The sequence below is a fragment of the Nyctereutes procyonoides genome, unplaced genomic scaffold, assembly GCF_905146905.1.
Source record: "Nyctereutes procyonoides isolate TBG_1078 unplaced genomic scaffold, NYPRO_anot_genome, whole genome shotgun sequence".
Lineage (NCBI taxonomy): Eukaryota > Metazoa > Chordata > Mammalia > Carnivora > Canidae > Nyctereutes > Nyctereutes procyonoides.
This window is the reverse complement of record NW_026575146.1, coordinates 68,933,048-68,954,112: the sequence shown is the minus strand read 5'-3', so window position 1 is coordinate 68,954,112 and position 21,065 is coordinate 68,933,048. Positions and strand designations below refer to the sequence as shown.

The window sequence follows — 21,065 nt, the reverse complement described above, 5'->3', positions numbered from 1 at the left end:
ATAAATAAAATCTTTAAAAAATAAAATGTTCCAGAAGTGGTGGAGGGATGATGGTGGAGAGGATCCTGGGCCAAAGAAGGAAGGAAGGAGGAAGGCTGGGAGTGGCCTCTAGACAACCGGGTAAAGTGCACTCCAGGCACTGGTGCCCTGGTGAGGTCCAGAGGCTGGCCACGGCTGCACAGGTGGCAGGCCCCATGCCCAGAGACTATCTGGGTGATCTCACCGAGTGTCACCCCATTTGGTGACTCAGAGCTGCTTTGCCTGTGTGGCACCACCACTAGAACAGGACAGCCCTTCCTGTAGCTCTCCACATACCCTGCATCCTCGTTTGCCCTCCTGTCTCTCGGTTGTGGTTGGAGAGACAGAGTCTGGGGTAAGGTATCTGGGTGGACCCATCCCAGTAATGGGACATTTGGGGTGTGCCCTGGGTGGGGTGATGAGGGCAGCATGGAGGGTATCTGTGGGAGTGGTCATCAAGGAGAGTGGGAGGAGGGGATGGAGGCAGTCCTTCTGAGTCGAGTCCACTCAGCCCCTCCAATCATCCCACCTCCTCCTGGTAATGGGACTCTGCACCATCTTGGCTTACAGCTGGGGAAACTGAGGTGCATGCAGGTCAAGAGACTTGTTCAGGGTCACCCTAAAAGTTGTGATTAGTAATAGTCACCTTTGAACCCCAGGACTGAACAGGCTTGAGACTTGAGACTACTTCTGGCAGAGTCTGGGTCCAGGCTGTCCCAAGAGGCTTCAGGGAGAAACTGGAAAACAATCCTCTCCCTGCCCAGGACTCAGGCCAGGGTAGAATCCTAGGGCTCTGTGCTTGTGATAAGGGTCACTCTTCAGCCTTGGCTGGGGGCGGCTGGCCAGGGGGCGGAGCGATTGGACAGGTGACATTTCAAGGGGCATTTGGAATCAATGAATCTCAGCGTTGCCACCTCTGACCTTGGCTGAAGGCAGGCCCAGTGCCCGATGGGGTAGGAGCAAAGAGTTATCCAGACAGGAGCTTGGAACATCCTGGAGGAGCATTCTGGAGAAAGTGACATGACACATGTCTGTGGAGAACCACGGAAGAGACTGCTCTGGCTGGGGACAGTGCTGAAAGGACAGGACCAGGCATGTAGAGGACTGGGAGGAGGGCCTCACAGGATTAGGATGGGCTGTACTTGGAGGGACTTGGAGTTGGGCAGGGGAGTGACGGAGTGAAAAGCTGGGAGAGGGTCCAGCTGGGGTGAGAGCTGGAGAGGGAGGGTGGGGGTCAGCACTGGGGAGCACACAGAACCCCCAGAACTTGGGAATGTAAGTTCCAAAGGAGGCTGGGGAGGTGTTCAGACAAGAGAGGAAGAGGACCCTGAGGACGGAGACAGAGGGCGGACTCGGTGTGGGGACAGAGAGCCAGGGGCACTCCAGCGGGCAAGCGTCGTCCATAGTCAAACAGGAACCTGGGCTGGGGGTCGCTGCCTGCTGCAGGATTGGAGCGGGGGGGGGGGGGCGGTTAGGAGGGGCTGGGTTTGCTCCCGCCCTGGGGATCTCAGACCTCCCTGCATCCCAGCCCCGATGGAGAAGAAGCCTCCCTGTGTCCCCTCTCCCTTCAGAACCAATAGTGGTAGCTGCAGGGCACTGGATACAGGAAGGGCTTCTCCAGCACCCCCGCCAGATACCAAGAAGAAACATCAGCAGCAACAGAGCTTTATTTGTGGCTTACAGACCGGGGAGTGGATAACCGGGGCTGTGTCTCCGGGAGACGCGAGGATGGGGGTCAGGGCGCTGACCCTTCCGAGAAGCCGCACTCAGGCCATCAGATTTTGCCCGCGAAGGTCCCTTCCTGGATCTGCTCGGTCCAGCGCTGCACCTGGGGAGGGGCCGGCGGACGGGGAGGCGGAGGGCGCCGGCTCAGCTGCACGGGGCCCTCCACCCTCGCCCCGCCGGCCAGCCGCCGGCGCCCCCTCGGCCTGCTCACCCAGCTCCTGGGGCACAGCGAGTGGAACACGCGGAAGTAATACTCGCAGGGCTGCGCGCTCTTCCCGCGGCGGCTCATTCTCTTGACACAGCGGTGGTAGTCTGCACGGTGGGGCCGGGCGGGCCGGCTCGGTGGCTCTGCGGCCCCGCCCCTCCCGGCCTGGCCCCGCCTCCGTCGCCCATCCCTCCGCGACTCAGGCACCGCCCCTGGCCAGGAGCTCGCTCCCTCCCTCCCTCGCTCGCGCGCGCTCTCTGGCTCATCCCGACCACACCAGATCAGGTCTCGCTCCCTTCACGGGAAAACCTCTCCTAGCCCTCCCTCACCCCTCCTCCAGGACTTGGTCCCATGCCCTCCAGGCCTCGCCCCTCCACATCCAGACCGGCCCAGCATGGCCCGCCCACTCCCTCCAGATCAGGCCGCCACCTCCAGGTCTCAGTCTCTGCCCTCCAGGGCAGGCCCCGCCCCTCCACAGACAGGCCCCACCCCACCATTGCGGGCCCACCCCCTCCAGGCCAGGCCCGGGCCCCCAGGGCCGGCCAAATCCCTCCAGGTCTCTGTCCCGGTCCACCAGAGCAGGCCCCGCCCACTCCCCGCCAGGCCCCGCCCCCACGGCCGGCCCACCCCCTCTAGGGCTCCGTCCCGCCCACTCCCCGCCAGGCCCCGCCCCTTCGAGCCCTGGTTCCCCCCTCCAACGGTCTCAGCCGCCAAGGCGGGTCCCCGACCCTCTCCCCGTCTTCAGGTGGGGCGCGCCCTTTCCTGCCTCACCCCCTCTCCCTGGTCCGGCCCGCAAGGTCTCACCCAGGAAGTTCTGGTAGCAGTTTCGGGTCTGGTTCTGGTTGGGGAAGCGCGGGTCAAAGGGCGGTGTTGACCATTTCCCCTTGGGGGGCTTCTGGGAATCAACATCCAACATCCACGGAGGCGGCAGCTCCTGCGGGGGCCGGGGAGATCCGTGGGGCTTAGGGGCGCCCTCTCTCCGACCCGCACCCAGCTCCCGGCCCCCACCCGGAAGCCCAGCCCCTGATCCCACCCGCCCTGCCCTCACCAGACTGATGCCAACGTGTCACTGGGTCGGCGGTGCTTGTGACTCCGTCCAAGGGTGCCCTTCGCTTCTGAGTCTCGGGGGTCTCAGTCCAGGAGAAACACGACCTCTGGCAGGATTGGCTGGGACCCCTGGACAGCAACCAATGGGAGCCGCGGCGCTGCAGGGGACGTTCTCCGACGCGGGCCGGGTCTGCGTGGAACCCCCTGCCTCCTCCTGCCTCCAGCCCCATGCAGCTCCTGGGGGTAGGGGGGCGCGCACACACAGGCACCCAGGCACTACTTTTGCCGAGTCTCAGACTCAGGCTTTTAATCTCTGCGAAACTGGGCCACTCCGCCGGCTCTCCCCTGCCCCGCCCCCCACCCCCCAATATATTAAGGTATAGATAGCTCTGGTCTCTACCGGAGAGGGAGCATCCCCCCGCCTGGCCTTTTCGGCACCCTGCTTCTTACGGTAGAGGTGCAAGCACTCTGGGGGCCTGTGGGGAAGAGGAAAGAGCCAGGGTGGGGTCTGAGCTCCTGGACCCCGGTGCCAGGACTGAGGCAGGGCTGTGGGGTTTCAGCATACCTGGCCAGGCTGGGCTCCTTTGGACACTTTGGTAACTGAGATGGAGTCCTCGGAATCCTGCTATTGAGGGCTTTCCCAACTGTGCATGCTGGAGAGAGAGAGAAAGCCAAAGGGAGCTTAGGGGTCAGCATCATGCATACTCAGTAAACCCATGAAAATGGAGCAGGAGCTGGAACAGGGTCCCCACCGGTGTCTCCCTGGCCCTGGCGGACCTCCCGGGCTCCTCTCCCTCCTGCCTAGTTGCTATCAAGCTGGGCTGTGGATCCTTCACACCAACATCCAAAGGCACTAATACCTCTCTCCTCTCAAGAAACGCTCTGGCACACACACTTCCTACACCAGCCACCAATCCATGTCCCTTCTCCCCTTCCAGCAAGCTGCTTGCAAAAGCTGGTCTAGGTAGGTAGGCATACAGTGTGGAGAATACACATCACATAAAATTGACCCTTGCAACCATTTTAAAGTGTACAATTCAGTGGCATTAATTACATTCACCACGTTGTGCAACCACAACCACTGAATTCCAGAAGTCTTATCACCCCAAAAGGAGACCCCGTTCCCAGTATGCGTTCCCTCCCCACCCCTCCCAGCTCCCTGGCAAATATCATTCTGCTTGGATTTGCCTGCCTTGCAAGTTTCATACAAAGGGAATCATCCCTATGGGGCCTGTTGCATCTGGCTCCTTTGGCTCAGCATCATGTTTTCCAGGGTTGCAGCAGGGACTCCATGCTTCCTGTGTTTCCTTAGGCCTGCCCCATTCAGGTCTTTGTTACTACCATGCAACAAATAATCCAATCTTTGCTGATAAATCCAGACATCTTTTATCACTCCCCTCTCTCTGCACCTAGCTGTGATATTAGATGCAGGGGCTCCCTTCCTGTGGCATTGGGGATGCCCATCTCTCACCAGTGTGCCCACCATGACTATGGTTTCCCCTTTTCCAAACACCTTGGACTCTCTTGGTCTACGCTTGCTAGTTGCAGACCTCCTCCAGTCTTATAGCTTGCAATAATTATCCATATGCCGATGATTTCCCATCATTCCTGACACATCTGGCTACCTACCCTGCATCCTCACCAGACATCTCAGAATTAAGATGTCCAGAATGGAATTCCTGATCCTCTACCTGCCACCTGCTCCATTCACAGCCTCTCTGGCTGCTGCTGATGGCCACAACGTCTCCCCAGTGTCCCAGACCCCAAGCCCTACAGTTGTCCTTGATGCCACATGGACACGCCCAACCTATGAGCCAATCTGTTGGCTCAGCCATCAGATCATCTGCAGAATCTTGCTTCTTCTCAACGCTTTCAACATCTCCCCATCTTGTCCCAACTGATAGCATCTCATGCCTGGATCACTGCAGCTGCCTCCTGCCTGTTCTCCCGCCTTCCATCCTTGCCTCCTTATGCTTGGGCCACAGAGAGCCCCCTCTAACATCAGTTCCAGTCATTGTGCTCAAAGCCCTCACCCCCACCCCAGCTCACTCAGCATCAAAGCCAAAGTTCTTAAAATGGCCTGCAAGGTCCCACATGATCGCCACCACTTCCATAACTTTTTTTTTTTTTTTTTTTACTGCATTCCCTACTCTGATGTCCCCTGGAACTCACTCCTGGTCCAAGATACTGCACACATATATATCTGTGCCTGATGTGTGAATGGCATCCTCCTTCTTTTCCTTCAGGTCTTTTACACAAGTGATATCAGCTCACTGAGGCCCTCCTGGACCAACCAGCCCAATACTGGAGGCCACCTGCCTTCCCTCCCAGCCCCTCTACTCTGCTGTTTTCCCATGAGGCTATCACCTTGTATCACACCACGTAACTGACTTCGTTTCTATTGTCAGGATTCCCAACTTCAGCCCACCTGTTATTTTGCGTGGATCATTCTTTGCTGGGGATGGGAGCGGGGGACACCATCCTGTGTGCTGTAGGATGTGGAACAGCTACCCTGGACTCTACGCACAAGACGGTAGGAGTGTGTACTCCCCAAATTGCTCAGTGCGGTACCCTCAGTGCTTAGAGCAAGGCCTGGCACAAGTCCACACTCACTATATCTCAAGTCCATGAGCAAAAGTGAAAAAAGAGGGCATGATCCTCTCTACCTCGCAGATAATGGCTTTGACAGAACATGTCAGCTTTGCCCCCAAGTACCTGGATGAAGGATTAAAGGCATCCAATTCATCTGTCTTCTCCCCACTGGTTGCCACGTCTGTCACACTCTCAGCTTCCAAGGGTGAGGGCAAGACCTCTGAGGACAAGTCGGTGATGGTCAGAGGGCTATGGTCTGACATCTCTTTGAGCTCCTGGGGCTCTTGAGATACGCTGGACTCTGAGGATATCCCAGGCTCCATCTTTGAGATGGGGCTCAGTGACATGGGCGACTGGGGTGTACTCTCCCACTCTGATGCAGGCAGAGGGATGGGAGGTGGGGAGGCTGTGTCCGTGTTCCAGCTGCTGGATTCCAGCTCACGGAGATAGTACACTTCGGAAGGTCCCATTGAGTCCTGGGATGACCTCTCCACCTTTGCTTCCTGCTCTACCCAGGAATGCTTGCTCTTCTCTGCCCACTCATGCATTTTCCCCTTCACCCAGGGGCTCACCTGGGACTGCTCCCTAGCCGCCCCAGGTGCCCCCTCCGATGAGGGCACCCAGCTTTGTGCTGGGGACTGCTCCTTAGCGGCCACAGGTGTCCCTTCCGATGAGGGCACCCAGCTGCGCACTGGGGACTGCTCCTTAGCCTCCACAGATGTGCCCTCCGATGAGGAGACCCAGCTGTCCAACAGAGACTGCTCTTTAGCCATCACAGGTGTCTTCTCTGGCGAGGGCACCCAGCTACGCACTGGGGACTGCTCCCTAGCTGCCACAAGTGTCTTCTCTGGTGGGGGCACCCAGGTGTGCACTGGAGGCTTCTCTTTAGCCACCACAGGTGTCTTCTCTGGTGGGGGCACCCAGGTGTGCACTGGGGGCTTCTCCTTAGCCACCACAGGTGTCTTCTCTGCTGGGGGATCTTTATGGGGCTTGGTGGGCACTGTACTCTCTGTTGGCATGGCAGACACCTGGGTGGCCGAGAGCCAGGAGGGCAGACGGACTACAGGTGGTCTCTGGGGCGGCTCTTTGGAGTTGGCCATGATAATCAGCTTGGCAAGGGTGAGCCCCTCCACCGAGAAGGGCCTGCTCTGCTCTTCTGGGGGTCCCTCAATGGTCAGCTCCTCAGTCTTGAGCCACTTGTGCTGCTGCCTCATCTCCTTGGACTTGAAGCCAGGAATGTCCAGAGCCCTCTCCTCCTTCTTCCTCTGCACTTTGTCTTCCAACCAGCTTCTGCCTTTCAGGCCGTCCACGTTGATCTCATGGGCTTTGCTGATCACCACCTCCGATGACTCCCTCTCTGTGGTAGTGAAAGGCAGCTCCAGGGAGGTTTTCTTGGTCCTCGTCTCTACCAGGTCCATCTCATGGGTGCTTACGAACATCATGGGCTCTGGCATCCCTTCTCGCTTGCTTCTCTTAGGCACATTCCTTGTAGAACCTAATCCGGGCAACATGCCCAAATCAACCTCATCCAGGGTCCCCTGGTCCTGAGTGGGAGAGATCAGAGCCCTCTGAGATGGCGTAGGGAGGAACAAAGATTTCCTGTTTCGGACAGTGTGGGTCGCAGCCTTTGGGGGCAGAGCAGGTATGGGTTGGGCCTTCTGAGATAGGACAGGTATGGCTGTAGCCTTCTGTGGAATAGCCAACCCAGGTGGGGCCTTCCGAGATGGGACAGATACAACTGGGGCCTTCCGGGAAATGGCTGGTGCAGGTGGGGCCTTCCGGGCTGAGCCGTGTACTGTGGGGGCCTTCTGGGAAGTAGCTGATGCAGGGGGCACCTTCCGAGATGGGCCCCGTGTGACAGGTGGCTTTTGAGAAGCAACAGGTGCCACTGGGACCCTCCGGGATGGGCCAACACCAGTTGAGGTCTTCTGGGTTGGAGCATGTACTGCTGAGACCTTCTTGGACTGGTCAAGGATGAATGGAACCTTCCAAGAGGCAGCACGGATAGACTGGGTCTTCTGGGAGGGTGGCAGCCGCTGCCTCTGCCCAGATCCCGGGACCCGGGGCCTTTCCTTGTGCTTGCGGAAGGAGGAGTAGGGGGCACGGAGGTAGAAGGCTGGAGGGCCTGGGCCTGGGGAAAAGGAGGAAGATGACAGCGTACTGGAATCAGGGTCTATCAGGTGTTCGATATCCTGCTGCCACAGGTACGGGTCCAAGTTTTCATAGGAGCCCGCCAAGGAAGGACCAGTGCTCTTCTCCAAGATACAGTGTACAGGGGTCTCAACTAGACCTCCCAGGACCGTGCCCAGGTCAGAGTCAGAAGAGCAAGCCTGGAGATAGGTCAAAGAAAGACGAAGAACCATCAGGACCAGGGGAGGCTCCGAGACCCAGGCCCCAGCCCCTCCTCCTTCAGACCTGGGAGTCCAGGCCCCCAGCCCCCTCCTCCCTCAGACCCAGGAGTCCAGGCTCCAGCCCCTCCTCCCTCAGACCCAGGAGTCCAGGCCTCTAGCCCCTCCTCCCTCAGACTAAGAGTTGGGTCCCCAGTAAATAGCTGCCTTGGAAGAGGACTGTGTGTGGTTGATGGTATTGGAAATGATGCTGAAGATGGTACGGATGGTGATGCTGGGCTTCTCTGGGTGGAAAGAAAGCAGTCTGAGCTTTCAGGGGAAGGGCCAGAACCTTGGGGGTCCATACATAGAGGGGGTGGCGTACTTACCGGAAATCTGGGTTTGGGTCTGAGATCTGTCAGGGTGGAGGTGTGGTTGGGACCTGTGGGGGCAATGTGATGTGACTCTGATGGTATCTGCACCAGAGTCCTCACCCTTCCCCTGCCTCCCATCGGGAGCGAGACCCTAAGCTTACTTTTCTGCAGATTTCTTTTTAGCTTTAGCATGCTCCATCTGTGACCATATGAGAGGCACAGAGTCGCCCACAGCCTGAGACTTGAATTTGCGCTTGAGAGTCTGGCAGTGAGAGGAGAGATATAGGGCAGTCCAGAGGCTCAGCACCTCCAGCCCCCACCCCTCAGCAGCCAGGCCAGCCTGGCCTGCTCACCTTGGCCTTCTTCTGTCTCTGAGATGCCAGCAACTTGTAAGGAAAGGTGGGCTCGACAATCATGACTGCAGAGGAAAGGGGGCTTTGAGTCAGGGTCCTTGACAGGAAGGATGCAGGGAGCTGTGCAAGGGGCTTGGCCAGTGGAGGGGGGGAGGTGTGACCATGCCTAGTGCAGGAGAAGCTGAGAAGCAGGGAGAGCCTGATGGACACTGAGCCTGCTCACCTGAACGGTCGGACTGTGGCTGGGCCTGTGGACAGGGAGGGAGGGCAGTCAGGAGGGCTGGCCTCCTCCTGGTTTCCACATCTCTGTTGCCTACCCAGGCCAGGACTCCAGGATCTCAGCCCAACCCCCTGCCAGGACTCAAGGGTCCTGTCCTCTGCTCCTGCAAACCCTGGAATTTAGTCCCCCAGGCCCCTCCCCCTCAGACCCAGGAGTCCAGCTCCCAGCCCCTCCTCTGTCATCCAGGAGTCCCAAGGCCACCACCCTTAGTTCTTGGGATTCTGCATTTCAGGCTGTTGGTCTTGGCTCTGAATTCTAAAGCCATAGCTGCCCCCAGGGGCTGGGGGGCAGTGCCCACCTGGAGGCGCCAGGTGGAGGCAGGAGGTACAACATGGGCCAGGTCCGTGGTGGGTGTATTCAGAGTCCTGGGTGCCCAGGTTGTGGCAGGCTCCTGGAGCAGGTTGATGAGACGGATCCAGCGGTCAAACAGGAAGCCAACCTCTTTATCAGGGGCATCCAGCTCCAGGTAGTAGTAGCGGCCTGTGACCAGGCGCAGCTTCAGACGCCAGGCAGACAGGTCATGCACGTAGAGGTGGGCCAGGTCCAGCGGGAGCATCCTGGGGCAGGGGGCAGGAGATGGAGATAGTAGAGCAGGAGATGGGACAGGGCAGGGGGAAATTCGTGGGGGGATGCTGGCACCTGGTGAGGACGAGGTTGGAGCACTCCTTGCCCTCTGGGGGCTGAGCGATCAGCAGGATGTCAGGCAGTACCAGGCCTGGCAGGGAGGCGGCCACACCCATGGTCAGGCGGTTGGTTCTGTGGTGCACGTACACGGGGGCCCCTCGATTGGTCACCTGGGGGGCAGAGAGAGGGGCTGGGACCACTCCTTTCTCCTGTGCTCCTCTGGTATCCCCAGCCCAAGGCCCCTGCTAGTTGAGCCCCCCCCCCCCCACCACTGCCCTGTGCTTGTCTGGGTTACAATCCCCCCAGCTCTGGCAGGGGTCTCAATCCCCTCCTGCCCCGCTCCTCCCCCAGGGTGCAGGAAGCTGGGGACCTGGACAAAGTTACTCTCGAACATGGGCAGCGGGCGGAGGGGCAGGTACTCGCCCTTCTGGAGGGTCTTCTGCAGCTCGCCCAGAGTGGGGACCCATTTTGAGGGGCCCTGGAATGGCTCCATGCGCCTCATGTTCCGAAAGCGGTTCATGGCATCTGGAGAAAAGGCGAGTCACCACAGACACAGAGTCAGGGGCCCAGGTTCCTGGGTGCATGGCCTGCCCTGTGTCCCCCAGCCCACTGGGCCTGGCCCTTTGGGCTTCACAGGTGCCAGGAGCTCAGGGGCTGCAGAGGGTGGAGCTTCCCTAGGGCTTGGCCATGGCCCTGCAGGGAGGTCAGCCCTGGCCTGGGGGAGGAGCCTTCTGGTGGACAGGCTTTGTGACCTCATCAGACACGTGTAGGACTCTTTCTGGGAACTCTCTGGGGGCATGCACTCCCTTCTGCTCCAGGTTGTGGCCTAAAGTCTTGAGGGCTGGAGTGTGTGAATCAGAAGTCCCCACTCCGGACCCAAACTAGTGGAAACCCTTGGAGGTGAAGGAGGGGCTGTCTTGGATAATTAACCAGAGTTTCTGACTCTTAAGAAGGGAGGCTCTGAGTACAGCTCCAACTCACCACTGACCTTTCTCTAGTAAGACTTGAGTAAGACCCATATCTTCCACTGGGCCTCAGTTTCCCCAGATGTCACTGATTTGTGTCTGTGGCAACAACTGCTGAAACATGGGTTATAAAGGGATGTACAAGCACTTTGGAATGAGCCAGACCTCCAGCAGAATCACAGAGGTCTCTCCCTAGCCATGTGACCTTAACAAGGGGCACCCCCCCCACTCCAGCCTCATCTGTAAAGTGGGGCATAATGGAACATTCAGGGGATCATGTGAGTAAAACCTCACACTTGAGGCACAGCCCAGAGCAGGCACTCAGTGGGCAATGACCCTTCTTCTGAGGGCTTATTTGAGGGGAAGGGGTGGACTGATATTCTGTCATTCTAAAAAGTATATATATATATATATATATATATATATATATATATATATATTAAGTATCATGTAAAGTAGGTGGTCATGATAGAAATTCTGGATGATACAGACAAGTGCAAATAATAAAAGTCACCCATAACTCCTCCCAGCCTTCCACCCTAAAGGGACCACTGTCAACATTTTGGTGCATTTTCTTCTAGGACTTACTATTTTTTTTTTAAGATTTGTAATTTTTTAAAAAAGATTTTATTTATTTATTCATGAGAGACAGAGAGAGAGAAGCAGGCTCCAGAGAGCCCGACGTGGGACTTGATCCCGGGACTCCAGGATCACAACCCGAGCTGAAGGCAGTGCTAAACTGCTGAACCACCCAGGCTGCCCTATTTTTTTTTTTTTATAAGTAAACTTCATGCTCAATGTGTGGCTGGAACTCCATGACCCTGAGATCAAGAGTCACATGTGCTACTGAGTCAGCCAGGTGCCCCATATTCTAGGACTTCTAAAAACATCTATATATCTATCCATCCATCCATCTATCCATCCAAACACAAAATGGGAATCATGCAGTGTTTACAAACTTCCTTTCTCTCTGCCTTAATGGCACCTCTGTGGCATCCCCTCTGCCTGGCTAATGGTATTCCATCACTTGGACAGGTATAATTTATTAAACCATCCCTCATTGTTGGACATCTAGGCTGTTACTGATTTGTTGTTGTGAACATTGCCATGATGAACAATGTCAAATTTGCACACATACTTTGTCACGTACAAGTATTGTAGGTCATAGGATGGCCTTCTGGAACCTTCCATTGCTCCAGGAACCCCAGCGTCAAGTACCCCGTCCCAGCCCTCAGAGAAATCGCCTCTAAGTGGATGTGTTTGACAAATTTAATTCCCCCTTCTCCATCTTACAAAGGTTTCTCACATTTTTGTACAAAAACCCAGACCTCCTTTCCCTTCCCTCCCCACCCCAACATAAAAAGTAATTGTTTAATAAATAATATAGGTTCTTGCCCAGGCCCAGAGGGTTGAGGGACAAGGAAACACTGTGGCCAGACTTCTTAAGAGATTCAAGAATCCAGGACTCCAGTTCCCTGCCCCTTTGGTCCTCAAGTTCACCTGCCTCCCACCCACCCCCTTAAATAAATAAGTATAAATAAGGCACAGATACCCCCCCCTACTCTGCCCTGGTCTCCTGGAGTGACTGTCTCTATTTAGGGGGAGAAAAAGAGAGGGTGTCTTCCGGCTGCCATGCCCCCAGTCCCAAAATAAATAAATAAATAAGATGTGGCATTGAAGGACATTGATGGTTCTGGGTGGCAGGTCACAGCCGAGTCTTCAGCAGCAGCAAGCCCCGCACAGCCCAGTCAAGTGTCAGGTGCAGCCCCCCAAGAATGGCATGGGCTGCCCTGATGCCTCCCCAGGCTGAAGCCGGGGGGGCTAGCGGGGGAGCTGGTGGGTCTGGGAGTGCTTGGGGTAAGGCCAGGCGGGACATCTGTTGGGAGAGAACAGAAAGTTAGCAATAGGTCTGGGGTGCATTGGGGGTCCTGGGAAATGGTGTTTGGAGCCTCTACTGAATGGGGTCTTGGGGAGTCCAGGCTACATCCTCCCGCAGTGTCTCTAGCTTGTGAGGTATGGTTTCTGAGTGGACAATTCTCAGCATGTTGGGTTTAGAAAATGAAGGCTGAGGCCAAAAGGTAGGAGTGTCAGAGGTGGAATTCCATGGCCAAGTTCAGGGGGCTGGGGAGTGAGCTCTAGAGAGTCAGGACTGGGATCCTGGTGTTAGGTGAGGGCTAGGGCCTGGGGGCTCAAGTCTGGGGTTGAGTCCAAGATCTCAGGGCTGGGGTCTTAGATGTGGGGTCTCTCCTATCCAAGCTCGGGAATTCATGGGTGAGGGCTAGGGTCTCAGAACTGGGAGCTGGACTTTGAGGTCCAGAACTATCTGAAGTTTTCTGATCTCAGAGTCCTTGGGTCTAGGATTTTAGCAGTCAGGGTTTGGAGGTCCTGAGGGCTAATGACCAGCATCTGAGGTCTTAGGGACTCAGAGCTCAAGGTGTGGGGTCTTCTCATTTGAGACCTCAGGGTCTAGGTTCTTGAGGTCTGGAGATAGCAGAGCCAAGGTCTCCAGGCTGCCTTAGGTCAGGGTCTGGGGGTCTCGGGGCCAAAAGGATTTGAGGGACAGGGGCAAGGGTCTCAGAGCAGGTCTCGGGTTTCAAGTCTAGGTGTCAAGTCTGGGAGCTGAGGTGTCCTACCAGGAGCTGCAGCCGGCGCAGCAAGCGGTCCAGCCGGGCCTGCAGGGCACCCAGCTCTGGCTCCAGGGTCCGCAGGGAAGGGCCCCCCGCCCGGCGCAGCCATTGTACATGCCGCAGGTAGGAGAACAGGTCCGCCCGCAGCCGTGTCAGCACACCTGGGAGCTAGGACACAGGGTATGCGGGCATCAGGGAATACCTGCCACTGCCTGGCCCCAATCTCCCATGCACCACCACCCCCACTGCCCAGATCTCACCTTTGCCCCTATCCAAGCTCCCTTCCCTTACCTGTAGGGCTCCCAGCGCCCCTGCACTCATGGCCAAGGTGGGAAGAGAGTCCAGGTTGTGGTCTCCGTCGGCTGGAAATTTGTCTCTCTGCGGGGGCAAAGAAGCCTTGAGGGGGACCCTGCCCAACTCCAAGGGTCTCTCCATCCTCCAGACAGGCCCCAAACTCCTCCCTCCCCCTCCGACTCTGCCACCGTGGTAGCCCAGAAGCCCTCCCCGCTCTTGGTCCCCATCCCAGCCGGCCCCTCCAGCCTCTCCTACCAGCTGTGCAGCCAGCTGCCGGGTGTCCGCCAGGAGGGAGCGGGTCAGGAGGACGGCGCTGTCCAGCTCAGCCCGAGGGTCTGGGGAGGCCCGTGGGGGGCCAGGAGGTGGCCCTGGGGCAGCAGCTCTATCTGGCCACAGGCTCAGAGCGACCAGGACCAGGCAGCAAACACCTGGGGGCGGGAGGAGGCCGAGAGCTCAGACCGGACTGGTGGGTCTGAGGCGGGAGGGACTGGGGTCTAGAGTCCCAAGGTGGAGCGCCCGCGGCAGGTCGCAGGCCCGGGGCGGGCTTCTTTCTGCCTCTCCGGCTCTGGCTGCCCCGCCCGTCCGAGCAGACGCGGCCCGGGGCGGGTAGACGGGCCGGGCGTCTCCCGTCCGCCCCCGGACGCCGGAATCTGGGCCCCGGGGCGGGGCATGAGGGGGGAGGCACAGGCCAGAACCTGCCCCCTCCCCGGGCCTCGGGAGCCCGAGCTGGAGCTAGAGCTGGGGAAGGAGACCCGGACGGGCAGGGGCCCAGACCCCTTCCTGGGAGGCACCCCTGCCCCCTAGCGGGCCGCAGGAGGTCCGGCCGAGGTGCCGGGGACGCCCACGGAGCACACCTGGGCGGGGAGAGGCAGCGGCTCGGGCGCCGAGCGGGACCCGGCGGCGGCGCAGGACTTGGGGGCTTCGGCCCGAGCGCTTCTCCCCAGCCCATCCCCCGCCGCCCCGCCCACCCCCGCGCCCGCCAGCCAATCAGCGCCCCCCGGGCCGCCCCGCTCCCGCATCACACCCCCAGCCCGCCCCCCGGGCCCTCCCCCGCCGCTGTCTGCCGGTCGGTCCGCACGGTCTGGCTGTCCTGTTCCTGTCTTGCACCGCGGTCTCTCTTCCTCTCCTCCCCCTGACTGAGGTCGGTGCTCTGGACTTGGCGCTCACCTCCTGGGGCTCTCTGCCTCCGTTTCCCTCCCGGAACCTCTCTGTCGGGGGGAATGGGGGTCCCGGGCCCTTGGGGGGTCGGTCACCTCCCGGCCTCTGTCTGTCTGGGCCATCTCCCTCGCTCTGCCCTGCGCGCCTCCCGGCGTCTGAGACTCGTCCTCCCGTCTCTTCTCCGGGCCTCCTGCTTTCTCGGAATCTCCCTCCTCTCTGTCTCTGCCTCCCCGTGGCTCCCTCTCTGTCCGCTGTGCCAGTCTGCTCCCCACCCTCCTCGCCGCGGTCCCTTCCTCCTCCCTTCCTGTCCCCCCCACCCCATGAACTTGAACCAACTTACTGTTCATGTCCCCACAGGGCAAGTGTTCCCCAGGGCAGGGGGCAGGGAGCTGGGGGCCTTTAACCCTTCCCTGTCCGCTGCCGTTGGGGAGCCCTGGGGGTCAGCTGGGCCTCGGCCTGGGGAGGGGAGGCATGTGCGTGTGAGCAGCGAGGGCCGTGGCAGTGAGGGAGTGTGTACGCCTGGGGGGTTATATAGGGGGCCAGGGCGGGCGGGCGGGGGGCAGGCGGCAGGGGAGGGCGGCCTGACACATCCTGACTCACCCTCCCTGCCTGCCTTTTCCATTCAGACAGAGCCGGCTGCTTCGCAGGGCTCACGCTGCCTCGCTCAGAGGAGGGCACAGAAGGAAAAGTTGGAAAAGTTGAAAAGAGAAAGGGGGGGGTGGTCGGAGAGGGGCTGGTGAGGTCATTGGCGTCCCCTCCCTCCACCTCCTGGGCCCAGGCCGCCACAGGGGCAGACACCCGCGGCTGGAGAGCTGGGGCCCGGCTGTGGGCTGTGGGCAGGGGGTCTGCGGTCAGGGGGTTGGCTGGACCCGACAGGCTGAGAGGAGGGGAGGCTGGGGGAGAGCTGGGGACAGGGCCACAGGACACAGGCCTGGGGACATGGATGAGCGAGGCAGAGAGACTCCAAGGGACAGAGAAAGCGAGCGGAGGAGAGTGTGAGACCCGAGCAAGAAGACAGAGACGCTTGGAGAGAAGAGGGGGACCCTGGGACAGAGACAAGAGCCTGAACTGCAGAGATAGAGATGACACACGGAGAAATGGGCACACCAAGCAGACACATTGCAGGAGCAGAGAGACACCAGGAGAAAAAGGGACAGATTGTTGCAGGCTTAGAGGGGAGGCGGGCAGCAGGTGACAAAGCTGCAGAGGCCCCAGGATATGTAGGCACACAAAGATGGAGGTGCTGAGCCATGGCTGCAGTGATGGGCAGAATCTGCAGTGGGGGGGGAACAGCAGAGACAGGGGACTGAGAGAGCATGAGAAGCCCAGATGAGGTGGGACCTTGCACAGGTGCTGTTGCACCCTCTCTGTGCCTCAGTTTCCTTATCTGTGAAATGGGGATAACCCAGCAGCCGTTCCACCCATCCACACACACACCCAAACACCTGGGTAAGGATGAGTTCCCTCGTGTAAGGCATAGGGTCAGCTGTCAATATGAACAAATATGAACCATTGCAATTCTCTTCCTTGATTTTTATTAACGCATGCAGGGAGACCCAGAGAAGGATGCAGTATCCAGTGTGAGAGCTGGAGATGGTGAATGAGCAGGCATGATAATGAGGGTGACAGACACAAGAAGAGAGCGGCTTGGCCAGGGAGTGGAGACAGGAACAGGGCAGAGGTAGCAGTACACTGCACGGGACACCAGAGCAGGAGAGGGAGACATGCTGACAGCGGGGGTGGGGTGGGGTGGGAGGACAGCATTGCAGACAGAGGCATCGGGATGAGCACCAAGTCCACTGAGCAGAGCCAGTGAGGGACCAGGTCCAGAGCCTCATCCCCAGAAGCATCCCCCCTCCTAGTGAAAGACGGGATGGGAGTAAGAAGAAAAAGTGACACAGATTTCTAAGGGTCCCCCTGCAGGCCCCCTCCTGGCCCTCAAAACTGCTGAGCTGGCAGGGGGCTCCAGGGATGAATGAGGGTAAAGTCCTCCACCTCCCATTCCCCACCACTGGGGGAGGGTGACTGCTCAAGTCCCTGGGGAGGTGAGGTCACAGCCCCCCCATGGTGGGACATGACCTCATTGCCTCAGGTAAGAGCACGCTCTCTCAGTCGGTCATGGCCACCCCTTCCAGGGCCCCCCAGGGGCCCTCCCCAGCTCCTGCTCTACTCCCGCAGGGACCCAGGCCTCTGACCACTGGGTCTCCGCCCCTCAGGGGGCCTGTTTCCGGCTGAGTCAGCGTGGGGGGGCCTGAGGCTGCGTCAGTGAGGGGAGAACTGACGTAGCCCCCCCCCCAGACCGGCGGGGCCAGCCAAGGTGACTCAGGCCACCAGCCTGGGGGATGGACTGGCCTGAAGGGATGGGGACTGGGCCTGGGGCCAGTCTGAGAGCAACAATAGGGATCATGCAATGGCAACCTCTTCCACTGGGAACCAGGGGGGCCACCCCAGACCCTGGACCCCCAGCCTCCTCCTCCTTCAGACCTTGATGTCAGGTGTCCAGGCCCTAAACCCTGGTTCCCAGGTGGAGAAAAAGGTGTGGCCATTCTGCTGTTTGGGGAATGCTCTACTGGAAAGGTCAGGAGTCTGGGGCCGGGCCAGTGTCCTGGCTGGTGCCTGTCCCCCTGGATCATCTTGCCTTGGCCCGCACCCTGGGGCCGTGGGGTCATCTTTCCCCATCTTCCATCTTCCCTAGCTTCAGGAGGCTGAGGGAGACTGGGTGAGTGCAGGGCAGGAGGTCAGGGATTACACAGGACCCTGGGTCTTCAAGACAGGGATGCGGCTCAGATTATTTCCTTTGCTAGAAGAGCAAGAAGGGATGGGGGACAGACACTGACAGGCAGGATTGGGGAGTCACAAAAAAGTGGCAAGATGACACCAACAAACGGAAAGGGACCAGAGCACAGACATCCAGAGTGAGAAAAAGACAAGGATGCAAAACAATGTGATCTATAGACACACAAAGAAGCTCAGAGGCTCAGAGACAAGGCTCGGGAGACCCACTGCTGGGGTGGTCACAAACATTGGTAAAATGCTGCTGGGATATGAGCCAGGAGCAGGGGTCCTGGCTCATGTGCTGCCCATGGGCAAGGGAGGACTGGCTGGTGTGAGGTCAGCAGGTCCGAGGCTGTGTGTGTCCGTCTGTCTGTCCCTGGGGGGTCCTGTCTGGCCTCTAGGGGGTGACGGGGCAGGCAGGCCACAGAAGCAGCCCAAACCTGTCATTAGCGGTGAGGGCCGTGAGGGCGGGGGGGCCCCCCCAGTCCCAAGCCGAGGTCCAGGGCCCGGCAGCCCCACCCCCCACCCCCTCCTTGATCCCTGAGGAATCCCGGGAATTGCGAAGTGGGTCCAGATGATGTTGACACAGGAAATGGTCATCAGCTGCTGGCCTCAGCCTCACAACCCCTATGACCCCCCACCCCCGGCCCCCTGCTGAGCCCCCTCTAACCTGTGTCATCTCTGACGGAGGCAGCCCAGGGCCACTCAGCTCCCACCAGGATGTTTACAAGAGATGCGCAGAGCGGGAGTCAGACTCACAGGGCTTCTTGAGAAATGGGGTCTGGACTCCTGGACAGCTGCCCTCAGACCTGGTCTTTGGCCTCCTCCTCCCTCAGACACAGGGGTCTGAGCCCCCAGCCACCTCCTCCCTCAGACCCAGGGGTCCCAGCCCCAAGTCCTTCCCCACTCAGACCCTGGAGTCCAGACCCCCAGCCTCCTCCTTCAGACCCAGGAGTCCAGGCCCCCAGCCCCTCCTCAGAAATCCAGCCCCCAAAGCCACACTGCCCCCCTCTTCACTGTACTACAAAGTTGAATGAAGGTTCACCTGAGAGGACTAGGAATCATGGTCGCAACCCAGCCCCTCTGAGGGGAAACAAATGGTGACCTTGAGGGCCTCCACGTGCACCCCTGGACCCCTCTCCCCATTTGTGGGTGGAGTGAAAGGCCTCAGGGAAGGTCTTCCTGCCCATGAGCCACCCTCCCATCTCCATGGGCCCTTACACATCCCCCATCCATTCTCCACTGGGAGGCCTGGAGTGCCTTTGGGACAAGAGGAGTCCTGAGCAAGTGCTCTGACCCACTTCCCCTGTGTCCTCCCAGGCCACCGGGTCATTAGTGGGGGGGCCTTCCTAACAATGGGGCTCAGTAAGCCTCAGGCCCCCCCAACACGCCCTCGTTGCTAGGGGGAAGACCCTGGCAACGATGTCTCAGGAGACCCTGCGCCACCCAGAGCTGCCCGCAGGCATCAGGTTACTAAGCAGAGGGATTCTCTGGCAGTAAGGTCTCCCAGGCCCCAGGTCCCCTGGTTGGCAAGCAGGAGGTGCCTTAGACCACCACCTGCTTTCTGGTCAAGCCGATAAAGAGGCTCCTTTGATGCCCAGGCCCCCTCCCTTACCCCCATGGACCTTTCCACCTGGTTGCTAAGGAAGCAACTTCTTTTTTTTTATTTTTTTTATTTTTTTAAGATTTTATTTATTTATTCATGATAGTCACACAGAGAGAGACAAAGAAGCAGAGACACAGGCAGAGGGAGAAGCAGGCTCCATGCAGGGAGCCCGACGTGGGATTCGATTCCGGGTCTCCAGGATCGCGCCCGGGCCAAAGGCAGGCGCCAAACCGCTGCGCCACCCAGGGATCCCGGAAGCAACTTCTTAACAACCAGGCATGACCAGGCCAGTGTGACCCCCTCCTTCCTTCTCTCCCACTGCTCAGGTGGCTCCCTAGCAACAGAATTTAGAACTTTGAAAGCTGGGTGGGCAGGTGGGCGGGGCCCCGCTGGTTGCTGGGGTGATGGCCTTCAGGGTCTGTCCCCACAGAGGCCCCTGGGGTCTGGGGGAGGCAACATGGTGGCCTCTGGGATCCCAGCTTTGAGCCTTTTCCTGCTGATGCAGGGCTCAGTAGGTAAGGGGGCTGAAGTGAGGGTCCAAGAGCTGGGCAGGGAGCCTCCTCAGCCTCCATACAGCCTCCTCTAACACCAATCCTTTTTCTTCACAGATGGGAATGGAATCCAGGGATTCTTCTATCCATGGAGTGAGCAATGAATTAAACCTTGGTCCCCCAAGGACAGGGAGCCCAGACTAGACTCTTGGGTCTAAGGGGAATAGGGCCTGGAGGCCAGAACTCCTGGGTCTGAGGGAAAAGGAGGCTAGGGGCCTGGACCCCTGGATCTGAGGAAGGAGGGGCCTGGGGGACTGGATTCCTGGGTCTGAGGGAGGAGGGGCTGGGAGCCTGGACTCTGGGGCCTGAGGGAGGAAGCTCTGGGGGCCTGGACTCCTGGGTCCTGCACAGATTAGTAGGACCAGGCAGGCAGGCCTGGAGTCTGACTTTGGGACCCTGGCATTCTGAGGCCTTCGGGACAGACTCTGTGACATAGCTGCCACTTGTGGTTCGTCCCAAGGCTGTGAGGGAGATGTGTGGGACCGGGAGAGCTGTGGGGGCCAGGCCGCAATCGAGAATCCCAATCTCTGTCTGCGTCTACGCTGCTGCTACCGTGATGGGGTCTGCTACCACCAGCGGCCAGATGGTGAGTGCCTGGAGGTGGGGTCCCCGGGGCAGGACTGGCCGCTGAGACTCCCAGGTCTCAAACCTGCCTCTTTTGTTCAGAAACTATGCGGAGGAAGCATATGTGGGCACTGGGCTGGACATGTGGAGGCCTCCTCTTCCTAATCTCCAGCATCTGCTTGTTCTGGCAAGTGGCGTTGGGGCTTGGGGTGGGCACCTGTACCCCAGGGGAGCAGTCAGCCTGGTTAGGACTGAGTGTGTACCCTCCTCCCAGGTGGGCCAAGCGCCGGGACATGCTGCACCTTCCAGGGTTCTTAAAGGGCAAATGTGACCTGTCGAGGACCGTCTCTCTGTTATCTAAGGACCGGGGGACTCTGAGTGATAAAAAGACATCTGCGGGCAGCGTGCCAACCTCCCTTCCTACGGAGGGGAACGCGGATGTGTCAGGAGCCACTGAAGGGGAAGGGACGACAGAAGGGGGTGAAGAAACGGAAGGTGGAGAGGACGAAGATTAGGGGCACCCCTGGGGGGACCCCACAATACAGATATAGCATATGGACGTGTGGTGTCTTTTCTCAGAACCATGGGAACAGGAGGGACCTGAGCTCTGGGGCAGGGTGTGTGTGTGTGTGAGTGTGTGCACGTGCGCAAGTGTGTTGTGTGCAAGCAGGGGCCAGGGAGCTGGGCTGTGATCATGGGGTTCAGGGCCGAGTGAGGTCTGAAAGCAGGGCATGCTGAGTACATGGGTGGTGGCCTGGACCAGGGTACATACTGCAGCTATGGGGCCATGACTTGTTCCCTTCCTGCGGGAGCACCATTGTCCGGCAGTCTCTGCCACCTACTCTTGGGATCCCGCTCCCCTCTGCCAGCCTGTGCCTGACCAGCCTGCCTCGCCTCCAATGCCTGACCAGGGCAGGACTCCCTGCCAGACATGGGCCACCCCCAGCGGGTTTATTCTCAGACTCTCCAGGGGCTGGGCA

The 21,065-nt window shown here is 59.1% G+C and overlaps 4 protein-coding genes across 7 annotated transcripts; 1 reads left to right on the top strand and 3 right to left on the bottom strand.

Moving 5' to 3' along the window:
- Positions 1–1,667: 1,667 nt before the first annotated feature.
- LOC129500731 (cytochrome c oxidase subunit 6B2) lies at positions 1,668–5,747 on the bottom strand. Of its 3 annotated transcripts, XM_055311451.1 has the most exons (7): positions 5,711–5,747; positions 3,561–3,648; positions 3,396–3,471; positions 2,997–3,124; positions 2,753–2,882; positions 1,955–2,055; positions 1,668–1,846 (listed from the first exon to the last, which is right to left on the bottom strand). In XM_055311451.1, exons 5-7 carry the CDS (start codon positions 2,862–2,864, stop codon positions 1,793–1,795), a joined length of 267 nt encoding a protein of 88 aa, XP_055167426.1. In that variant the 5' UTR covers positions 2,865–2,882; positions 2,997–3,124; positions 3,396–3,471; positions 3,561–3,648; positions 5,711–5,747; the 3' UTR covers positions 1,668–1,792. The 3 variants fall into 3 exon arrangements, with proteins under 3 accessions (XP_055167426.1, XP_055167425.1, XP_055167424.1); XM_055311450.1 differs by lacking the exons at positions 3,561–3,648; positions 5,711–5,747 and having other exon boundaries at positions 1,668–2,055; positions 3,446–3,467; XM_055311449.1 differs by lacking the exons at positions 3,396–3,471; positions 3,561–3,648; positions 5,711–5,747 and having other exon boundaries at positions 1,668–2,055; positions 2,997–3,279.
- On the bottom strand, positions 5,608–10,065 carry GARIN5B (golgi associated RAB2 interactor family member 5B). The gene is made up of 9 exons (XM_055310207.1): positions 9,916–10,065; positions 9,561–9,715; positions 9,220–9,478; positions 8,865–8,889; positions 8,642–8,706; positions 8,450–8,550; positions 8,304–8,356; positions 8,143–8,219; positions 5,608–7,917 (listed from the first exon to the last, which is right to left on the bottom strand). The coding sequence occupies exons 1-9, from the start codon at positions 10,063–10,065 to the stop codon at positions 5,608–5,610; spliced, it is 3,195 nt and encodes a 1,064-aa protein (XP_055166182.1).
- A 1,709-nt stretch (positions 10,066–11,774) lies between these two features.
- IL11 (interleukin 11) lies at positions 11,775–14,982 on the bottom strand. Its single transcript, XM_055311446.1, has 5 exons — positions 14,930–14,982; positions 13,687–13,859; positions 13,429–13,515; positions 13,144–13,305; positions 11,775–12,386 (listed from the first exon to the last, which is right to left on the bottom strand). Exons 1-5 carry the CDS (start codon positions 14,934–14,936, stop codon positions 12,216–12,218), a joined length of 600 nt encoding a protein of 199 aa, XP_055167421.1. The 5' UTR covers positions 14,937–14,982; the 3' UTR covers positions 11,775–12,215.
- Positions 14,476–20,644, top strand: TMEM190 (transmembrane protein 190). Of its 2 annotated transcripts, XM_055311452.1 has the most exons (6): positions 14,476–14,572; positions 19,074–19,485; positions 19,579–19,614; positions 19,982–20,107; positions 20,188–20,272; positions 20,360–20,644. In XM_055311452.1, exons 2-6 carry the CDS (start codon positions 19,428–19,430, stop codon positions 20,598–20,600), a joined length of 546 nt encoding a protein of 181 aa, XP_055167427.1. In that variant the 5' UTR covers positions 14,476–14,572; positions 19,074–19,427; the 3' UTR covers positions 20,601–20,644. The 2 variants fall into 2 exon arrangements, 1 of the variants encoding a protein (XP_055167427.1); XR_008662594.1 differs by having other exon boundaries at positions 14,499–14,572; positions 19,050–20,441.
- The last annotated feature ends 421 nt before the right edge of the window (positions 20,645–21,065 follow it).